Source organism: Hakea prostrata, chromosome 8 (assembly GCF_041222555.1).
Source record: "Hakea prostrata isolate BN-2017 chromosome 8, UWA_Hpros_2, whole genome shotgun sequence".
NCBI classification, from domain to species: domain Eukaryota; kingdom Viridiplantae; phylum Streptophyta; class Magnoliopsida; order Proteales; family Proteaceae; genus Hakea; species Hakea prostrata.
This window is the reverse complement of record NC_142607.1, coordinates 11,377,453-11,398,102: the sequence shown is the minus strand read 5'-3', so window position 1 is coordinate 11,398,102 and position 20,650 is coordinate 11,377,453. Positions and strand designations below refer to the sequence as shown.

Here is a 20,650-nt window from a genome sequence, read left to right as displayed (position 1 = left end):
TTCCCAATGAAGGTACGGATATCTTCAATCAAGGGCTTGAATGTCTTTGAGTCCATGTAATTATAGTTTTAATTGTATTTATAACTAAAGTATGGATCAATTACGGAAAATAGTCTCTATTTAATAACCTAAGTAACAAGACAAACAAAGATAAAACTTTGTGAATATGAGGTTCATAAAAAATAACAAAATTTTTCTCATCGACGTAGGCAGAATTTTACCGAACCAAGTTAAATTTCTCGTGTTTTTTTCTTCGTTCATGTTTGTGCATCTATATTCCCAACATCCTGATCATAATGGTTTGCCTATACATCATGAAACATTCGACAGTAAGGTCATTAGGATTTAGGAAGTCGGGCAGAAACTCTTACTACTAATTTTCTCCAAATATAGAGAAAGGTCTGTAATTTTTGGTCTTCCCTACTAGCATCTTGGACATCAAAAGAAAGATATGCTTTACAACTTGCATGAGTACAGCAAAATAATAGATCAACAAAATTTCTTTCGATCTGGGATCGCTACATTCTGGCGAATACAATGTAGGCCAGTTTAGTGAAGAGAGAATACATTTGTACATTGCTCATCGTTTCTAGTCCAGAGGTAGAAACTACATCTCGCTAAAATATGCTTCCCAATGAATGAACTTGAAAGAGCATGCCCAAACAAATCATAAGAAAAACCGCCTGCGGCTGGTATCCATCTCAGGCTGAAATTCACAGAAGAAGAAGATATAGTGAAAAACAAAATTTGGGAGAAAGATTTTTGTACAATACGAAACTACCATATGCCCCCATATATTTGAACAAGAGAACAGTACATCACCTTGTGAACCCACTCGTATTCCCCATTTTTGGTATCAAATGTTCCATGCTGTAGACTTATCAACTTCAACGTGAAACGTGGACCGCATTCCTGTAAGTTTCCCGAGAGAATTTTCAAGCATTTAAGGCTTAATTCCAGGCACACACAGTGGTATACTGAAAAGGCTTGAAGAGGGACTGAAGCAAGTTTTGTGGCATTACCCATAACTTTACTAAACAAAAATATATGTTATGTATGAATACTAAAACCCAACAATGTTAATGAGTACAGGACAGTGTGAAACCTGAAGGCGTGCAACCACTCTTTCCAGAGAGACTTTGTCATCCTTGTCACCCTCCATTTGCTTACCTTTTGAATCACTTGGCTTGCTTTCCTTGGTGTCAAAAATGTACCTAATGCATACCAGAGAAAGATCTGTATAATGCAGCAGCTAACATAACATCAACGTCCCTTGAGATCAATAAAACATCCAGCAGAAGCAAACCTATGGTGCCGGAAGAAAATGAAGTCACGTTGATTGTGGAAGGTCACAACTCGCCTCCCATGGAAATTTGGATCTTGAGGAAAAAGGGACTGTATCAACCTGATTTTATGAGAAACACCAACAAAAAAATATCAGGCACACCATACTCAAAAGGAAAGCATCGAAAACCATAGAGAAGGATATCTTTCTTAACAGGCGTCTTTAAGACTCCATTTGGTTGCATTGGAAATTATGGGAATTTTCCCCCTAGTATGTCATCTGGTTGCGAAGTGAAACCGATTTTGTTGAATTGTTTGGTGGCTGTAAAGTTGATCTTAAATCAATGAAAAATTTTGTTGTCTGAACCATTTTATTAACAAAGATTTATTAAGGACCCATGAAAGAAAAACACTCAACTTCTGATTTTATGAACTAAACCAAGTTTGGGATCGAGTTAGGGTTATATATAACAGAATCCATTCAAAAAGTTGATAGTCAATTGACCTTGAACTTGGTCCAAAACTTTTACATAAGTTTCAAATGTTCAACTGAATCAATATATGCCAACTTTTTTTTTATTGGGTCTTCAAATTTACCAGGAGTGGTAATCAATCTAAGCTCTTTTCTCACTCTGGAGCTGGGAAAATTCTATGTACACCCAATCTCTGTAAACCAGACCAAAAATAAAACACAACAGGGATTGCAGATTTCATTGGGAACCACCAATCCTCTATTGATAGGTAGAGAACATCCATAAAGTTCAGAACCATGGGAACACTGACTTGACAAGGTCTTTGCTGCTTTTAAACTGCAAGAACTGCTTGGGGTTCAGAAGATGAATAGTGACAACATTCCTATTTCCAGTAAAAGATTCCATAAAGGTTTTTTCTTCAAGAACAGAAGAATAAACAAACAATATTCAACAGAGGAAGAGATCCCACTCAAACATTCCCCCTCCCTCACCCTGAGAAGAGGGAAAAGAGAAGGGGCTCCGGGGGGGGGGGGATTTCTAAAGAAAACTCAGAACCCCCCAGAAAATTTAAAATAATAAATATCAAATAAAAACTCCATATAAAATGAGGCAATCACCTATAGAAGAAATAAGATTCTCACCTCCCAACATGATGACCCAAACGTGTTGTGAAGTTTGTCAGCACAAGCTCAGGCTTATGCCCTGTTGGATTACCATGGCGCTGCAGGATGTGTAGAGGAATTATTTTTATAAACGAATAGGAGCAATATCCAATTCTTTCAATTATTCAGTAACTATAATTCCACAACACTATCTACCTAACAAAGCTGGACTTGTAATCTAATTAACCAAACAGAATTGCTAACCATTTTTGATGAATAATTAAAAGGATAAAATAATGCTGGCTGGTTGTGCAGCTCTAACACCCAGACAAAAAAGCATGTGAATTTAAAAAAACTTGGCCACGTTAATGCCCTTGTATACACTCTCATCAGCCCCTGTGCTATAATGAAACTCTGAGAACACTATTTGTATAAGTGATTCAGCAGGAACCGAAAACCTGTAAGTATCAGGCAAAAGGATACGGCCTTATCTTTATATTTGCATTTCACTACAAGTATCAAAACCGACTCTTAGTACCAGAGAGAAAGATATTTCCCTACTTTATACTTGCTCCACAAATGCCCCCTTCTCCCCCTCCAAATCGTCTATTTCTACATTAATAAATTGTGTTTTTTTCTAGGCCAATCTCCATGCTCACTATATCATGAGCACTCAATGGAAAAAATAAATATAAAAAGGTACATTGGGTACATTGATAAGTGATAAGATAAAAAAACCAACAACATGACAAAAACAGATGTTTACATACCTTAATGTCCTTCCGTAAAACTAATTTGGAGAGCTTAAAATGTGCAGTCGGCCCATCAGGCAAGCCAATGACTATAAGAGCATCTATGGGAGAAACCCACAAAAGAAATATGTCAAGACTAAAGTGAGCACAAAATTAATATAGGAAAACACTTAAAGCATGACCAACTATCAGAAAGTTTACTATTACATGATATAAACCAATAGCATCAAAATTGATCTCTGTAGTAACATACGGCAGCCAAAACATCATGTAGATTACAATGAATTCTACACTTGAAAGCAGAATAGCATTTACCTGGCTCCCTACGATTAGTATGGACAACTATAAGAGAAGTGAAGTCTTCCTTCTTTGCGTATTCAATAATCTACAACAAAAGGGAAAATTCATCTCTTTCAGATTATGGAATAAAGTGTCTTACACACCAATACAGTCAAATATGATAAAATGAGACAGAACCTTTTTCAACTCATAGGTTCCTCTTTTATAATAATGAGCATTTGGGATTACTGAGAGTAATTCAGAGATGAATGCAGGTCCTCTCTGCAATGAAGCAACATACATATTCAAAAATAACATTAACAAATAAAAAAGGTATGCAAAAAATGCCAACGTAAATAAAAGCAGTTACGCAAACATCGCAGATAGCTAACAATGTGCATGAACATTTAATGAAAGCTACAAAAGAAGGATGAAGGACATACAGTAGAATTGAAACGACAAGTGGTGATTAAGATCTTTGGAGTGCGTTCCCTTTTAAGAATTGCACTAAACTCATCATTATCATTTGCTGCAAATAGCTGTGCATTTGAGTCACAAGTTAAAAAACATCAAGATATGTATAACCAACTTAAACAAATTCTTCATACTTGAAAAAGAGAGCATGCAGGTGTGTGAATGTGCGTGTGTGTGTGAGAGAGTACTCTATATTTTGGTAGCAGCAGCTCTATCAACTATACTATTTGCAATCACTCCTTTCCCCCTTTCTTCATCAATACTAATTTCCTCAAAAAAAAAAAAAGTATAAGCTTCTACAGAAATGCATGATGGCCACATGTGATCCATTTCAACTAACTCAAGTGATATACAAACCGAATCTGGTTGTTCTTTGTATTTGTCACAAACAATCTTCCAGATTCCAAATTAAATTATAAATGTACAGCGAACTTGTCAAAAGGAAATAAATAAATTCTGGAAACAAAGGAAAACCTCTTCATCGTCAGGCTTACAGACTGTCTCATCAAATTCCCTCGTGTTCTCAATTGTATGAGGGACCTTCTTCGGCAGAGGCTGCAGAAGAGTTAACGAAGGAAAAAAAACATTAGAAAGTTTTAATGAGGCAAGCCAATTCAAATTCCAAAACTTTAAAAGCTAAGCATAAATTAAGCACAGCCGACGTTTAGGTTTTAGTCAGTCCATCCATTGAATTATTATTAACTGCAGATAAGAGCTGGGGTCTCATAGTGAGTGACAACCTCTTCCCCAAGCTCAAGAGCTCTCTTCTCCGCAGCATCACGAGCTTTGGTCTTCTTACGCTTCTCAAGCTTCTTCTCACGTTTAAGCTTAGTGTGGATGGCAGACCTCTTCTCTTTATTCTTTATTGATGATGGGAGTATCTGTCTCTTCTTCAGCTGCGGTTGTTCTTCCTCTGGTAAAGCTTCTTCTTCGCTCTTCTTTCTCTTTCCACCCATTCTTCTCAATATCTATATCTCTCCAACTAGAGCTGGATAGACAAGACAAAGGCAAACCTGCATGTAAAATTGTTTCCATAGGAACACAAAGACATGAGAAAGATCCAGAGAGAACAATTGCTAGTGAATTCAATCCATCCACAAATGTGGTCTACAGCGATTGATCTGCTGTGTAAATAGATAAATAAATATTCATTCTAATGGCTTATAAGAAATTAAGAAGCAATCCATTTTAAAAACTATGCATAATAAGAACATTGTTTTACCCAGGGGAAACTAGAGCTGCTAGAAAGCCTCCACTGCTCCAGGAAGGCATTTAAGCAATGGAATGAAAAAGGCCATCCTTGAGTTTGATATAAATGATGGAAGCAAATTCAAGAGAGAGAAGCACAAAGTAAAACAGATGAACTGTCCACATGGTAAAACCTACAGCCTAAATGTCGTATACGGGTTATCATTCAGTAACTCAGAAAATAGTTTTTCTTGTGACCTCCCTACAATTCCAAATCTATAAGAACGATGATCAACGAACCCACTAGAACTAGCAACATCTGATCCATTCCAATTAAAGTTAACAAATAAGAGGGTAAGATGAATACAAAATGGGCTAGCTGCATAATCATCACCGAAGGTGTAGAATCGGTCTATCTCTAGATAATATATTAATAAACATCGTCTTAATAAATTGTAAACGACTAAAACAAAATTGCTGCGCTAATAACTTACAATGAGGCGAAAAGGACCTGGGCCAAGTTGTTAATCAACTGGCAGAATCTCGGATGCACTCTGGCCTATTTCTTAACAATTTTAAGCCTACTGGCGATTGGTTTGCACAGTGTTTCAGGGCAAGGTTTCCGAGGGAAGCACCATAACCAATGTGAGAGGATGGTTAGGGTTCGTCAAACAGAGTGCGAGAGAGAAGAAGATCCAGAGATTATAGAGGAGAAGGGTTACCTGAGGTATGGAGTTGCAGAGCCGCTCGAGAAAAACCCTCTGAGGGTATGGAGTTGCAGAGAAGTCGTGTAGGGCGAGAAGACTGGGTTCGGGTTCGGGTTCGGATTCGGACTTTTATGCAGCATTTCTATCTATAAACCAGCAAGCAAAACAAGTCTGACATGTTCGCAAAACTTGCTTTTTGAAATAAGATTTTATACGGTTTACCACCAAAAAAAAAAAAAAAAAGAGTAAGATTTATACCGGTTGTTTTTCGGGAATAGAAAAACGAACCCGTCGTTTTCGTTCCCGGAACACATAAAAACAAAAAAGACAACTTACATATAGACTCCTGAGTTTATGCAATCTTACATTTATTACTCTTGAAAAAAATTATGGATTGGAGAGGGTGTTCCTCTAATCATCAGTTCATCACTAAATAAATATTTAGAATACCAGTTTTACCCTTCATTACCCAGGTATTTTCAACATACCAATTTTAACTTTCATTTCTGGCAATGGGTATCTATTATTCACACTTCTTTCTTTTTCTTTGAACATAAATCTGGTGAGCAAAATCACATTCAGTGCAAGTTGATAGCGCCAACGAATGCCTCCATGAAAATCAAAGCATACGGCACATGATCTTGCTGACCCCAGGATCTGTAATTTTTACCTCCATTTTCTGATTCACAAGCACTTGTCGAGTAATGGCGGAAAGTGAGATTTCAAAGAGGGTTCTAGGAGATTTCGAGAGAGTATCAAGTGTACCAGCATCCCTGAAAGCCAAGAAGTTTAAGGGTTTCATTTGGGGTTTGGGCTCTGCTGTATGCACCATGGGATGAGCCAAAGTGACGATGGTAGGACCTGGGAACCAAACATGACCAGAATAACCCTATTGAACACTACATGAATGTGATGTGTCAGAGAACACACAAAAAAAAAAAAAAAAAACCTCCATGGCCACAATTATTTGCAGAAGCATCATACAAGGCAAGAATCTAACAAGATATTTCACCCAGGAAAAAAGATAATGTAAATACAAAGCCGTGGTTGGACATGAGAACTTAACAATGACTTTGAGAAGAATCAATACCCTATACAACAAAAAGGGCAGGTTACAAGCAAAGCCAAAAGCTTATATGAATTTTACAAGAATCCCCATCTTTTTATTTCTTCAGGTTTGGGAGTTGAATCCTACATCTCAGATCCAACTTCAGGGAAGCACCGCACTCACTTCTTTCTTGTCAACTCCAAATGCCTGCAACAACCAATCCATGTCAATTAGGTAGGTCAAGCCTAGTACGTGTTCTGGGAAATCCATTCCCTTTTGTAAGTGCCATAAACTATGGATGATTTCTGCGCCTGCGGGTAGATCCCATGGCTGTGTTTGTGTTTGTGTTTGCTTTGCAGTTAAATATTTTCAGGATTTGTTGAAAACCAATACAAACATTATAAGAACTAGAAAGAGGAAGAATGTTCTACTGTAATGCAAAACACAAAGGAAAATATACATTTCAAAATTCAGGAAGATGTTACTTTCCCAAAATAGTGATGGCCTCTTGTAGCTTTTACTTTTGGCAGCTATTGAAGATTCCACCCTATAATTTGTTTTCAACTCTTTCCCTCCCTCAATCATGTACAGATGTATGCATGTTTGTCATGTACAACCAAACATGTGACAAATGACATATATTTAGGTAACAATTTTTCCGAAAAACAATTCATGGACAAGAATGTAATTCTATTTACCCTTGTAGTATTGTGTCCTATGTGTTTCCGATTTATCAGTAATAAATTTCCTATTTATCAAATGAAACCCTTCTGCATTTAGTTAAGAATCAAACTAAGACAAATGCAAAATGTATATAGAGTATCAAAAGCAAATGGCATCTGACCACTCCAAAGTGGTCTCTATATCTACTTGAGGGTCTGCCAGCTAGGCCAACTTTGGTTCTGTATACGAGTTCATATCAAGCCATTAAGGAGCTACTCAAGAAATGTGCATAAGGATCCTAGTAACTCCTGGTCATCAAATATAAATCAGCTACTTTGCTCGAAGGCATGGCAGTTCTAGACAACAAGGGCCTTTGCTTAATAAAACAATAAGCCTGTTTAGTCCAACTCTACTTCATCAATTCTGAACTAACAGGATCTTTTCCAAATAAGAGAAGGATGAGAAAATCAACATCATTCCCTCCTATATCAAGGCTTTTAAATCAGAATATTTTGCCACCATTGCAGTCATGTTCAATCTCAGCATATGGTCCAACTGAAAAAAAAAGTGAACCCAGTGCTGAAGGCTTCTGCACAAGCAGAGTCCGTTTTAAAGGATCTGCGCTTTGCCAATGCCAGCTCATTTCCATCATGACCCAGTATATCCCAATAAACTAGCACATCTCACATTCTCCAATTAACTGTGACTGAAAACACTGCCATGACCAGTAACAGCCTCACAAAATTGAAGTTTTTTAAGTCATGGTTAAGCATGGTCGCAAGATACCTCCTAGGAAAAATTGTTGAAGTTGAACCAAAGGCCAACAAATGGATTCTTGTGAATATGCAGATCAATACCATTCCTAGAATGAGGCATTGGTCAAGGACTACTAAATAGTCAATAGACCATCCAACCCTCCAATTAACTGTAACAATTCTGTGTCCTTGTAAAAGTGAGAAGAATGGCTTAAAAGATGTCAAGTGTTTCAAATAAGAGGCAAACCACTTGGTAACATGACTTCCTGGTATTTGCAACTACACTAGCAGCAGTTGTTCTTTCTTGGTTATTGTACCATGTTCAGGCAATACCCAGAAGGATAGAACATCCAGGTTAAGAACAATTAGAAAAGCTTAGAAAGACCCTAGAAAGGACAACTAAAATTCAAATGAGCACAAGAACTAAAGGGTTATTTCAGAAGTAAGTGTGCTTCTAGACAGCGAATAAGAGATATTACCTCCACTCCATATCCCTTGACATAGATATTAGTGAACAGTTCAGAAGGATCAGGCATTGGACTATCCTGTTAAGACAGAGTCACACCCAGGAAAAGTGAGAACTGAAAGTCCAGTCAACAGGGCATATGCAAGCGAAAACACTATAAACACTAGAGCAAAGAGAGTGATGCCAAACTAAAATAACTCCATGACATCCAACATTTAGTGCTTCCAACCTTGGCTTTTGCAATAGCATCATCTACTTCTTTTCTGACATTCTTCTCAATATCCTGCAAAACAATTTGTTACAAAATTCATTCAACTCCAAGGAATAATCACTTCTAAGAACTTCTTTTATTTTGGCTATATGGAAGCTGCAATCGAGGTAGCAGAAGAAAGAATAGAAAAGAACCCTCAAAGAGGTATTTAGATGATACAAACTGTGATAGCACAGAAGGGGGGAAACCATAAGCTTAAACTCGGTTTTGAAAACCTAAAGTGAGACTAATACCTTTAACTCTTTCTCAGAGGCAATCTCATGAGATAATATCAACTTTCTTATTCTTTCAATAGGATCACGTTCCTGTGAAGTACAACAGCCAAGAAAAAGATATAGACTTCAATCTCTAAAACAAAGAACTGAGTTCACAAATCAGATACTAAAATATCAAGAGATTACTAACCTGTCTCACACCAGAAATTTCGTCACGTGTTCTGTAGGTGCTCCCTGGATCTGACATGGAGTGTCCATGGTATCTGTATGTATCCATTTCAAGAATCTGAACACCCACATAGAAACAACAACGTCAGGCCAATTTGGTTTTACATAACATCAAAAAAGAAGCCCTAAACTGAAGAAAACTATTATCTGAGGAACTCTAGCAGATTTTTAATGATCAACATAATAAAAAATCAAACATTTATAATTTGTTAATTGAAAAAATATAGGTAAAAAGGATCCTTAAAGACAAATATGAATGCACCAAGACCTTAATAGGAGTTGATCCAACCCTACTAGAAGCAAAATCTAGACATCCAGTATCACCCAGCATCACCACAATCATAGGAGTATGGCATGGGACACCACCGCATTTTGGACTCCTAAAGCGACTGACAAATACACAATGGATATCTAAGTCAAGAAGAAATAACATGTGACCAATCAAAAATTGTTTCCATATCTAGTAGACAGTCAATCAGCTTGACATATCCTAAGTGTTTGCGTTCAAAATCAGCAGCCAGGCTCTTGATATCTTCTCTAATCACAATTTTAGTTGGTATTACGGTCTTGAACGTGTACGTCTGGCTTCTGTAGTACCATCTCCAACCTTATTTACTTGGATGTCTTCAACTTTGATCTCTCCAATGTGGATAATATAGTAATCAAAACAGTAGCCAAACAAGATCTTTCCACAGAGAATGAACTCCAGATTTGCAAGGCTATTTATAGCACAAAATTAAATGGGAAATGGAGGTAAGACGTAGGGTGGTATCCTAATGGTAACTTCAGAATAACCTTATGACAATAGGGACAGAATTGTAAATTCACAGCAGGGGCAGATATGTAGATCAGAACTGAACTAGGCAGAAGTGAAGATCACCAAATAGAGATAAGCAACACACCCTGAAATCTTGATGTCAAACGGATGGACAGATCTGATTAGTAGCAAAAATCAGAAAATAAATCACTAATATGGATGTGTTAATGGATGAGGGAACAGAAAGTAAAACAAGAACAGCATAACGCCTGAACTACGCAATGTGGATCTACTGGATCAACCACCTACCTACCTTGATCAAACACATGGGACTTGCAAAAGCAAATATTGATTCCAATTCAAAGGTGAGGCGATCAATCTTCTTACACAAGTCCCTTTATATAGCTAATATAAAGACAGATATTAAATACATCAACTAACAACTAGCTAACACCCACCAACAATAGTTAACTCAAACTTAACATTGACTCAACCACTAACCAACTCTGGATGAAGGAAATCTCCTTTGACAATGGAGTTTCTTATTTCACACTACAGACCCTTTCGTTGACTTTGAGATATTTCCCAAATTCCTGTCCACACGTACTTGACTTGGGCTTAGGCTTAGCCGATAAGACCATACCATGTGGGCTGATTCTAGCCCTGCATGACAACCACCAGCCCAGTAATGAATCTGCAACAGTGTATCTCTTTAATAAGCTCTTCTGGAATCTCTTTGGATGGCATGGACAGTAGCACTTAGATAGGCTGGGTTATTGATTCTGGTTAGGGGTAATGCTGTTGCCCCTGCATGAGTCTCCCAAGGCATGCATTCAAGCAGCGAGATGCTGGAATGCAGCCATGTTTTTAGATGTTGGTAGCTTGATCAGCCATGTTTTTTTTGTAGCACCTCCATCAGGTCCATTATAGTTGGTCTGATACTAAGTTGACGTAACCTCAATTGAGTGAAGGCCAGACAGCCAAGATCTTAATCAAAACCAACTCAAATGGGGAAAAGTTTGGGGTTCTTGAAAATTTGGTTCAAGGGCCTATGGGGTAAAAATGGGATGATTTCAGAAAAGGTCCATACGTTAATATTTGACTCATGGTTAGAGGGGTGTACTAGGTTAAGTTTAAGGACAAGATGTGTTGAGTATGAATCAATCAGAAAAATGGAAAACAAGTTGCCCATCGGATGTGTTAAGATCTTACAGATATGGGGTAAATATTCTAAATATGGGGAGTTAGGGTTTATAGGTATCAGAATGGGATGAAACTTGAAGAAAATGTAGGTAATGATGAAGGATGATTGTCCAAATTTGGTGATGCTGAATTTGGCTTTTAGTTGGTTTACCATTGACCTAGAAGACTAAAACTACTTACCCTGATTCTAGATGGTCCAGAGTTTCCATGGAACACCCTGAAGCAACTCTGGAAAAAGAGAAGACCCATATAGAACAATTAGTGACAGCAGACTAGATTTATCATTATCAAATGGACTCTAGGAGGGAAGACTATATCTATTTGAAAGAGCTAATCTATTTCCAATTTTGTCCATCACATGGTCCACAATTTCATCTACTTGAGCATTGCCAAAAGGCAACCTGCGGGTGTCAAAACCCATCTCTTGACTCTCAACTCAATATCAAATAAACACCTAGCAGACTACCACAACACGCCAATGGAGCAGGTCCCTTTCAGACTTAAGCTTCTACAGGAATTACCACGGAGCTCCAGAAACACATTCCACCATCAGTCTATACCGTGAGAGCAATATAGCTGCAGAGTTTTGTACCATGAGAAGTGAGAACAACCAACCTAGGAATAATGACATGATTTAGATAAGTGAAACTACATCATGACTAAGGGCTCCTAGATTTAGCTTTTATAGCTAACTGTATCAAAGATCAGTCCACAACATGCACAACCATGTATCTAGGTGCAATATATTATACCCTCAACGGTTAGCAAAATATCTACAAGAAATTTCAGGAGAAAATCGATGTACCCACTTTATGCTTTGTTAGTATCTATGTAAAAATAATTACACGTTCATCTATAATCAGTATTACATTACACTTTGATAATTCAATCAACTACAGGGGTAAAACAGAGTACATTAAAATACCAAAAGCTTTGATCCTATTTAAACAATTACTTTGAAGTTCCAAGAAGGTGATATAATAAAATGCATCAAACAGTCTGTGCAAACTAATTCATCAAATATATTTCCAATATCTAATATTACATCAAATGGAGCCTCAGATTGGATAATTGTCGGCAGTAAAGATTAACCCGGCACATTTAACTATTGGGAAATAATAAAAAAAAAAAACAATAATAATAATAAGAAGCAAATCCCAAGAAAAGATATAACAGAACATTCCTCTGACTAATTTATAGAACATTCCTCCGATTAATCTATCTCCTAGCAATGTCGCGTTCAAAATAACCCTAGAAGCCACAAATCTTGAATAAATTTTTGGTGTTTGAGGTGACCAGTCTGTGAAGAAATTATAAGGTACAAAATCGCTACAGCAAGAAATCATGAATACTCACGAGGGGGCCATTTTGCAGAGCATACTCCTTAGCAAATTTGCAAGCTTGTTTGACAGCAAGAACATCCATGCCATCAACCTGTTATAAAAAACCTTAAGAAGTAATGTCCAAAAAAAGATATAGAATGAATCTAGTAATTGACAAGCTTAGGAATGATTAATTGTAATACATGAGAACAACAACTCAATGCATTAAGATGGGATACTACCACCATGGGAATCATGCTAATATAAAACTATATAACATCTAATTATAGAAGAGATTAATGAAAACAATGACTCTATAAAGTCAGAGTAGATAACATCATAAAACCTAGAAATAAATCACCCTATGACCAAATGCCTACTGAAACTCTAAGAGTTGTCATGAAGATGATTTCCAAGTAAGTAGCAGCAAGTGTACAAGTGATTCTGCTCTATAACAAAACATACATATAATAGATTCAGCCACATACAGAAAATAAGAATGCCAATGTAGTTCACATATATGGTTATAACTGTAAATATCCATTTGCAACAACAACTAAGTCTTATCCCAACTAAACTGGGTAAGCTACATGGATGTTAGTGAAGACAATATACAAAAGATTAAGGAAAAGAAAAGGAACGCAACAACAAATCAGTCTCATACACATTAACCGGGGTTAGTCCTCCTGGTCCTTTAACTCCAATCAGCTCTAATGAACAACATGCTTGAAACAAAACCAAAAGTATAAATGTCTTTCCTCACCACTTTTCTTGGGGAAACTTTAGGTCTGTCCTAGCTGTTTTAAAACCTTCAGTCAGAATCAAGCAAATCCTCCCAAATGGACCATCTGAAGGCCTCCTCCATTGATTGCCATACCACCTCAGACAACTTTCTCATGGTTTATCTAGACTTGGAGCTGTCTTTCCTCACCTGCTTTTCCTAGGGAAACTTTAGGCCTATCCCTAGCTGTTTTAAAAACCTTTAATCAGAATCAAGTCACTCCTTAGAAATGGAGCATCTGAAGGCCTCCCCCATTAATTGCCATTCCACCTCAGACGACTTTCTCATGGCTTATCTTGAGTTGGACCTACTCCCAAACCAGCTCTAAGTGCTAATATTCTCATCTCTACAACACTCAGCTTATCTATATCATGCTTCTTGACAGCCCAACAATCTGGACCATATGTCATAGTCTATATTTGGTAATGGAGTGAAGAAACAGGAAACAATGGGAAAAGTAATTTTGGGAAAAATAATCAATTTCCTTCCTTCCCCCATCAAATCCTACTTAAAAGGGTGGGATCCTAAAAGGGGTTGGTGGGAAAATTTGACTGCCACACTAACCAAATGATTATCCATGCAACCTATAGATGAAATTAGATAATACTAACAACCAAACACAAGGGTTAGTACTGCTTCCGTCATTGTAGTGGTGACAAATATTAAATGCTAGGAATAGGAAGGTGAGGAAAGTAAAAATAGATGCTATCAGTAAGCTATTAAGTAACTGACGATGATACATGCAGAATTCAGTATATGCTGCCAGGCAACTTATTGCAGCTCTAAACCCCTATTTGTTTGCTCTCATAATGGATGATCTTACTAGCCACATACAAGATAAGGTACCTTGATGTATGTTCGTTGTTCATGATATTGTTTGGTCAATGAGACAATAGAAGGAATTAATACTAAGTAGAAGCTATGGAGATTAAATTTGGAATCAAGAGCTTTTAAGATAAGTAGAACAAAAACAAACGTATGATGTGTAACGTCAATCAGACTGCAAGAACAATGAAGTTGAGGAGGATCAAGAAACACCACAAAGTAAATGTTCTGGGTCCTCCTCATAAGAGGACACACCTAATTTTGACAAACACATTAGTAGAGAGAGTTTTCCTCTCTCTCAGCCACTTATGTTGACTTTCAAGTCTCTCTCCTTGTCTTCTCTTGTCTCCACCAAATTCACCTATTTATAAAATAATAAATGAAAGAGAGATTTGTTTTTCTCTCTTAATCGCCCCCCCCCCTCCTTTGCATCCTATAAATAAGGTGAGGAGGTTTGCTTGAGGGATGTACAAGCAGAGAGAGAACAAATCAAGAAGAAACTATTATGAGGGTTGAGTTGTTTGGGATAGAACAATACAAGGGAGAGAACACCTAGAGAGAGAGAGGTGGTCTCTAAGTGTTGTTTGTGTTGTGAGTGGTGCTCAGTGGGGATTTTGGGATTGTTGTTCTCTAGGGGTTTGAGAGTGTTGAGAGAGGGTGTACAAGGGATATCCAGTTTTGGATACAGGGATTGGGTTTGGTGTAAATTCAAGTGTATTTCTTATATTGTTGTCATTTTCATAGTGAAGAAACTCCCAGTTATCCCATGGATGTAGGCATAGCTGAACCACATATATCTTGAGTTTGTATTCTTTGTGGTATTATTTTGACACTATTCACGTGGGTCCTACAAAGATACTATTCACGTGGGGCCCACTTGTACTATTCACAGGTGGGAAAAATACTCGACCTCTTCCCCCCCCCCCCCCACAAATGGTATCAGAGTCACTAGTTTGTGTTGAAGATCGTTGAGATCTTGATTGTTTTGGTAGTATGCAAGTGCATCCATCTCTTAGTTCAGACTCAAGCAATTCGAGGGGAAAGGAAGCTTCACTTTTTGGCAGAGAAGAGTGAAAGACATCTTTGTTCAACAAAGCTTGATTAAAACCTTAAAAGGAAAGGATGAAAAGCCAGAGAAGATGGATGATGACCAGTGGGAAGAATTGGAATCAAGGTGTATAAGCACGATTCAACTCTGTATCTCCAATAACATTATTAATAATGCTATGGAGAAAATTTGGCGCCTGCAATCTGGGAAAAGTTGGAAAAGCTTTATTTAGTTAAAAGCTTGACCAATAAATTGCATTTGAAGCGGCAATTTTATCAGCTCAAGATGGAGGAAGGCGGGAATTTGATGGAACACTTGAATGTGTTCAATAGAATCTTGGATCAACTAACCAAGGTTGCTTCCTACCTCACTTCCTGATTTGTATGAAAGTCTTGTTACTCCTCCACTGTATGGAAAGGATACAGTCAAGTATAGAACAAGTGCAAGCAGCCTTGTTGTCTCATGAGACTTAGAAGAAGAGAACTCAAGATAAGGGTCAAGAGCATGTCCTGATAAATTAGGATGAGAATCAAAAAGGAAGGACGACTTATTGCGGAACCAAGCGAGGTAGATCGAAATCCAAAATTGGGAGATAGGGTGCAGTGTTATGGCTGTAAACAATTCAGCCATGTTAAGTGAAACTGTCCAAATTGGAAAAGAAAGGACGACGCTGATGATACCAATAACTCACTTGATTTGGTGAGTGATGGAGATGTTCTTCTCACAGTCTCCAAATGTATGGAAACTTTTCACAATGATTGGATTTTAGATTCTAGGTCTGTTGTTCATGTTTGTGCTAAGAAGCATTTCTTTGATACGTTCCATGAAAAGGAGAGTGGTGTGTAGTCACTAGGTGACAAAACTACTTGCAAAATCGTGGGATATACAACAGTAAAAATTAAAATGTTTGATGCAGTGGTGCGTACTTTGGGTGGTGTGGCATATGCCCGAAGTATGCATAGGAATCTAATATCCCTTTAGCCAGTTGGACTCCGACAGCTACAGGTATTCTGCTGTAGGGGGAGCCTTGAAAATCACACGAGGTTGTGTAGTCCTGATGAAGGGTGAAATGCATCAAGGGTTGTATCGTCTGTAGCAATCACTTGTATTAAAACCTCGATGAATATCTGGAAATGGGGTGTGCACAAAAGGACAGCAGTAATGGAAAGGAAAAAGCTGTGGATTTCCAGGTTGCAAACGTATGTGAGAGAAAGGGCTCTGATGAGGAGAAGGCTAGATCAGGGAGCCTCTCGGAAGTCAATCTCTAAGATGACTTTGTTAGCAACACATGTTTCTTAGCCTTATTTTGTGTTGATTGAATCAGGTGAAATCAAGACAATGTTGATTCGGCTGGTTGCGTAGCTAGTAGTCTTAAAGGCCAATGTATTTTTTTGTGTGTCACTCTGCTGGGTTTAGAAAACCAATGTTCTGATTCCTCCTTATGAGTCAAAGGGGGAGTTTGTTGTGGGTCCTCCTCATACAAGGACACACCGAAGTTTGACAAACACATTTGTAGAGAGAGTTTTCTTCTCTCCCAAACACTTATGTTGACTTTGAAGAGAGAGAGAGCTCTCCTTATCTTCTCTTATCTCCACCAAATTCACTTATTTATGACAAAGGAGACAAAAATAATAAATGAAAGAGAGATTCATTTTTCTCTCTTAATCACCCCCTCCTTTCCATCCTATAAATAAGGTGAGGAGGTTTGCTTGAGGGATGTACAAGCAGCGAGAGAACAAATCAAGGAGAAACTGTTCTGAGGGTTGAGCTGTTTGGGATAGAACAATACAAGAGAGAGAACACCTAGAGAGAGAGGTGGTCTCTAAGTGTTGTCTGTGTTGTGAGTGGTGCTCAGTGGGGATTTGGGATTGTTGTTCTTTAGGGGTTTGAGAGTGTTGAGAGAGGGTGGACAAGGGATATCCGGTTTTGGATACAAGGATTGGGTTTGGTGTAAATTCAAAAGTATTTATTGTATTGTTATCATTCTCATAGTGAAGAAACTCCTGGTTATCCCGTGGATGTAGGCATAGCCAAACCACGTATATCTTGTGTTTGTATTCTTTGTGGTATTATTTTGACAATATTCACTTGGTTCACTATTCATGTGGGTCCTACAAAATATTATTCACGTGGGGCCCACTAGCACTATTCACAGGTGGGGAAAATACTCAACCTTTTTTCCCCAACAGTAAATGTTTTAGGTACTTGGGCTCTACCACTAACAATGAAGGTGATATAGATGACGATGTAGCTCACATGATGAAGGTAGGATGGATGAAGTTGAGAGCTGCTTTGAGTGTGTTATGTGACAATCGCATGCTTATCAAACTCAAACGAAAATTCTACAAGACGGTTATCAAACCGGCTGTGATCTATGAGGCAGAATGATGGGCAACCAAGAGGAGTCACATAAACAAAATAAGTATAGCAGAGAACGAAGAGGAAGGTACACAAACTAAACACAAATGAGATCATAACAACATAGCAAGAACATATAAAATTAAACTACATAACTAAGAAAGGCACACAAACAGATTCATCTATGAAAATGATATCCATGTGACAATCAGAAGGAAAGAAAAAAGATCTCAAGTGATCATAACAACATAGTAGGGATATGAACATATAAAATTAAACCAACTACTAATTAAACTAAAGAGAAGGGGGTAGAGATGACTCAAACTAACCTTCAACCCAGGAACATAATCCCCACGCTTGTAATAAGCTGGACTTTTAGCCGCTCTCCACTCCGCTGTACCCATCCCATCTACAGAAGCAAAAAATGTGAATCAGAGAAAACATCTAAAACTATCGAGAAAAACAGGAAATGTAGATAGAAAATGAGCAAACAATTCAATCCATTCCGTGTCTCTTCTGACTTACAATGGTTATTCTCACAGACCAAAATGGCAGGGAGATCCCAGAGAGCCGCAATATTTAGCGCTTCAAAGAGCTGCCCTTGATTGGCAGCACCATCACCATAAGCAGCGAAAGTGACAGTACCCTCCTTCTTGTATTTCTGAGCAAATGCCAAACCAACGCCAAGGGGTACCTGAGCACCAACAATTCCGTGGCCACCAAAGAACCCGTTTTCCTTCTTGTAGAAATGCATCGATCCACCCTTCCCTTTAGAGCAACCTGGTGTTCGACCCATCAATTCAGCGAAGACCTCGAGAAGACTGCCACCACGGGCAAGGAAAGTGCAGTGATCACGATAAGCAGTGATGACGGCGTCCTTTCTAGTGATGGCAGCTTCCATCCCAATAACAACAGCTTCTTGACCGTCGTAGAGATGACAGAAACCACGGATGAGTTTAGCCTTGTAGAGAGAATCGGCGGCGATTTCCATACGGCGCATAAGAGCCATGTCAGAGAAGAATCCCATCAGCTCCTTTGGAGTGGTTTCTACGATGCGAGAGGGAGGTTCTATCTTGTGACCTGTGAAGGGAACACTAGTCTCGATAGAAAGGACTGTCTGGTCATCGGTGGCTGAGGAGAAAGGACGGCGAAGAGTTGCAGACGTAGAGCAGAGGGATGTAGAAAGGGGTTCGATGAGCTTAGAACGAGACGCGATGGCTGCACGAATCAGAGCCATCTCGTTCTGCAAATTGGTACAGAAATCGATCGATCTTCCTCTCCGCTCTCCGATTTCTAGAGCGGAACTACAAAGAGAAGGCTATGAAATTAGAAATTAGTCGCGAATCACGAACAGAAGGGCAGGTAAAGAAGAGATGGTAAGCGTAAGACCATTCCACCAGACTTCAGCCTTCAGGTAAAATGGCATGAATATGAGAGAATCTCAAACAAATCTCGTTTTCCCAATTTCCACCTTTGGGGCATTTCGGTAATAATTGAACACGTGTACTATTTGATTCCTTAATTAGGAAAGACACGTGGCTTATCTCGCGGACCTGTGCGATCTGATATTTATCAGGGGACAGTCGTCGTTCTCTGTGCGGCTATGGGGCAGAAGGTGCGAAACACTAGATCATGACATGCCTGCTTTGGCACAACTGATTTTTTTTTTTTCCTTTTGGTTACGAATGTTTTGGCACAACTTGATCAGTTTTCAATCAACAATAAAAGGAGTGTTTTTTTTTTAATATTTTGCCCACTTAATTGTGCACTTAAGTGATTAATATTGCATATTATCATTTAGTGAACTATAAATATTACAAGTTACCATGGTTGTTTTTCAATTAAATTTGAGATAAAATGATCATTTTTTATTTTTTTTGGTAAATTCATTGAGACGGTAAAGCCGAGGAAATAGAGCTACAAAAAGACTGCATCTAAAGAGAGGAAATGAGCCAAAGAGTCGAGACCATCACCGACTTGGCCTCTCAGGCTAGGTGATCAACGGCTTTGTTGATTTGCCTTGAAACATGTTTAAAATAATACTTTTCAAGCCTATGTCCCACATCTAAGATATTCTGGATAATGGGGGCAACAACATCAAGAGGGGGGTAGAGCCATTCCCTAAACTAATGAGTTCTTTACAATAAGATTCAAAGTAACCAATGTCAAATCCTTCCCCAAGTGTGTAAAGAACAACCATCCTTTGTGCCTTTGCTTCTGCCATAAGTGCAAGGTAGCTAAGTTGGGTTCAGAAACTACTACAACGGGCCTTCCTTGGTGGGTCTTGATCATGCATCCCAAACCCACAAAGCCTAATTCTTTGCCAAAAATTGCATTAATGTTGATCTTGTGTGCTCTATTCAAAGGGGTTTTCCAATGATCCAAATATGTGAGTCCACCATCAATTGTGATAGTTTGGGGTGGGCCCAACTGCACCAACTTCCATGCTTTTTGACCTACTTCATATGGGTTCCACGACTTTCTATTGAAGGCCCTATCATTTCGGGCTTTCCAGATCTTCAACAAATGAAAGTGCAGGTTGTGAGGAACTCAATTCTCTCTCTTTTAGAAGAAATATTTTTGTTCCTAATGATGCCAAGCCAGGATGTGAAAGATAGGTCCATTTTGCCCCCTTTATACTCTAGTGGGCTAGAAACCAAATTGCTTTGATAAAATGGCAGTTTAGGAGAAGATGATCAGTTGATTCAAAAGAGCTTTCACAGACCAAGCAAGAATGATCAATATTAAAATTTATTTTCTTCATGTTTTCACCCATGGATAAGCCTTTTGCTAAGTTCTCCAAAGAAAGAACTTCGACTTTGGTGGTGCCTGAAGCTTTCAAATGAATTTCCACTTCTCTTCTATAATTAACCTTCGCAAGAGAACCTGACCATCATTGCTAACCAAGGAAATCAATCTCTTTCTTTTCCCAAATTTTGATATATGCAGCA

General features: G+C 38.3%; 2 protein-coding genes across 5 annotated transcripts; both read right to left on the bottom strand.

The window, feature by feature from the left end:
- Nucleotides 1-192: 192 nt before the first annotated feature.
- Nucleotides 193-5,858, bottom strand: LOC149006883 (uncharacterized). Of its 4 annotated transcripts, none has more exons than XM_089167350.1 (12): nt 5,775-5,858; nt 4,605-4,877; nt 4,339-4,419; nt 3,834-3,929; nt 3,589-3,672; nt 3,427-3,496; nt 3,130-3,212; nt 2,399-2,478; nt 1,307-1,405; nt 1,106-1,214; nt 823-912; nt 196-706 (listed from the first exon to the last, which is right to left on the bottom strand). In XM_089167350.1, exons 2-12 carry the CDS (start codon nt 4,818-4,820, stop codon nt 668-670), a joined length of 1,047 nt encoding a protein of 348 aa, XP_089023476.1. In that variant the 5' UTR covers nt 4,821-4,877; nt 5,775-5,858; the 3' UTR covers nt 196-667. The 4 variants fall into 4 exon arrangements, with proteins under 4 accessions (XP_089023477.1, XP_089023476.1, XP_089023474.1 ...); XM_089167348.1 differs by having other exon boundaries at nt 5,547-5,849; XM_089167349.1 differs by having other exon boundaries at nt 5,564-5,849.
- Nucleotides 5,859-6,687: 829 nt separating this feature from the next.
- Nucleotides 6,688-19,114, bottom strand: LOC149006882 (pyruvate dehydrogenase E1 component subunit alpha, mitochondrial-like). Its single transcript, XM_089165146.1, has 8 exons — nt 18,225-19,114; nt 18,029-18,108; nt 12,722-12,799; nt 9,368-9,463; nt 9,196-9,267; nt 8,921-8,974; nt 8,705-8,770; nt 6,688-7,014 (listed from the first exon to the last, which is right to left on the bottom strand). Exons 1-8 carry the CDS (start codon nt 18,934-18,936, stop codon nt 6,970-6,972), a joined length of 1,203 nt encoding a protein of 400 aa, XP_089021272.1. The 5' UTR covers nt 18,937-19,114; the 3' UTR covers nt 6,688-6,969.
- Nucleotides 19,115-20,650: the final 1,536 nt, after the last annotated feature.

Coding starts and splice junctions, on each gene's coding strand:
- LOC149006882 (XM_089165146.1), bottom strand. CDS start 18,936: ATGGCTCTGATTCGTGCAGCCATCGCGTCTCGTTCTAAGCTCATCGAA. Junction 8,771..8,920: donor ATGCTATTGCAAAAGCCAAG/GTTGGAAGCACT, acceptor CTGTCTTAACAG/GATAGTCCAATGCCTGATCC. Junction 7,015..8,704: donor TCAAGGGATATGGAGTGGAG/GTAATATCTCTT, acceptor TGGTTGTTGCAG/GCATTTGGAGTTGACAAGAA.
- LOC149006883 (XM_089167350.1), bottom strand. CDS start 4,820: ATGGGTGGAAAGAGAAAGAAGAGCGAAGAAGAAGCTTTACCAGAGGAA. Junction 3,673..3,833: donor CTTGTCGTTTCAATTCTACT/GTATGTCCTTCA, acceptor GCTTCATTGCAG/AGAGGACCTGCATTCATCTC. Junction 3,213..3,426: donor TACTAATCGTAGGGAGCCAG/GTAAATGCTATT, acceptor TTTCTCCCATAG/ATGCTCTTATAGTCATTGGC.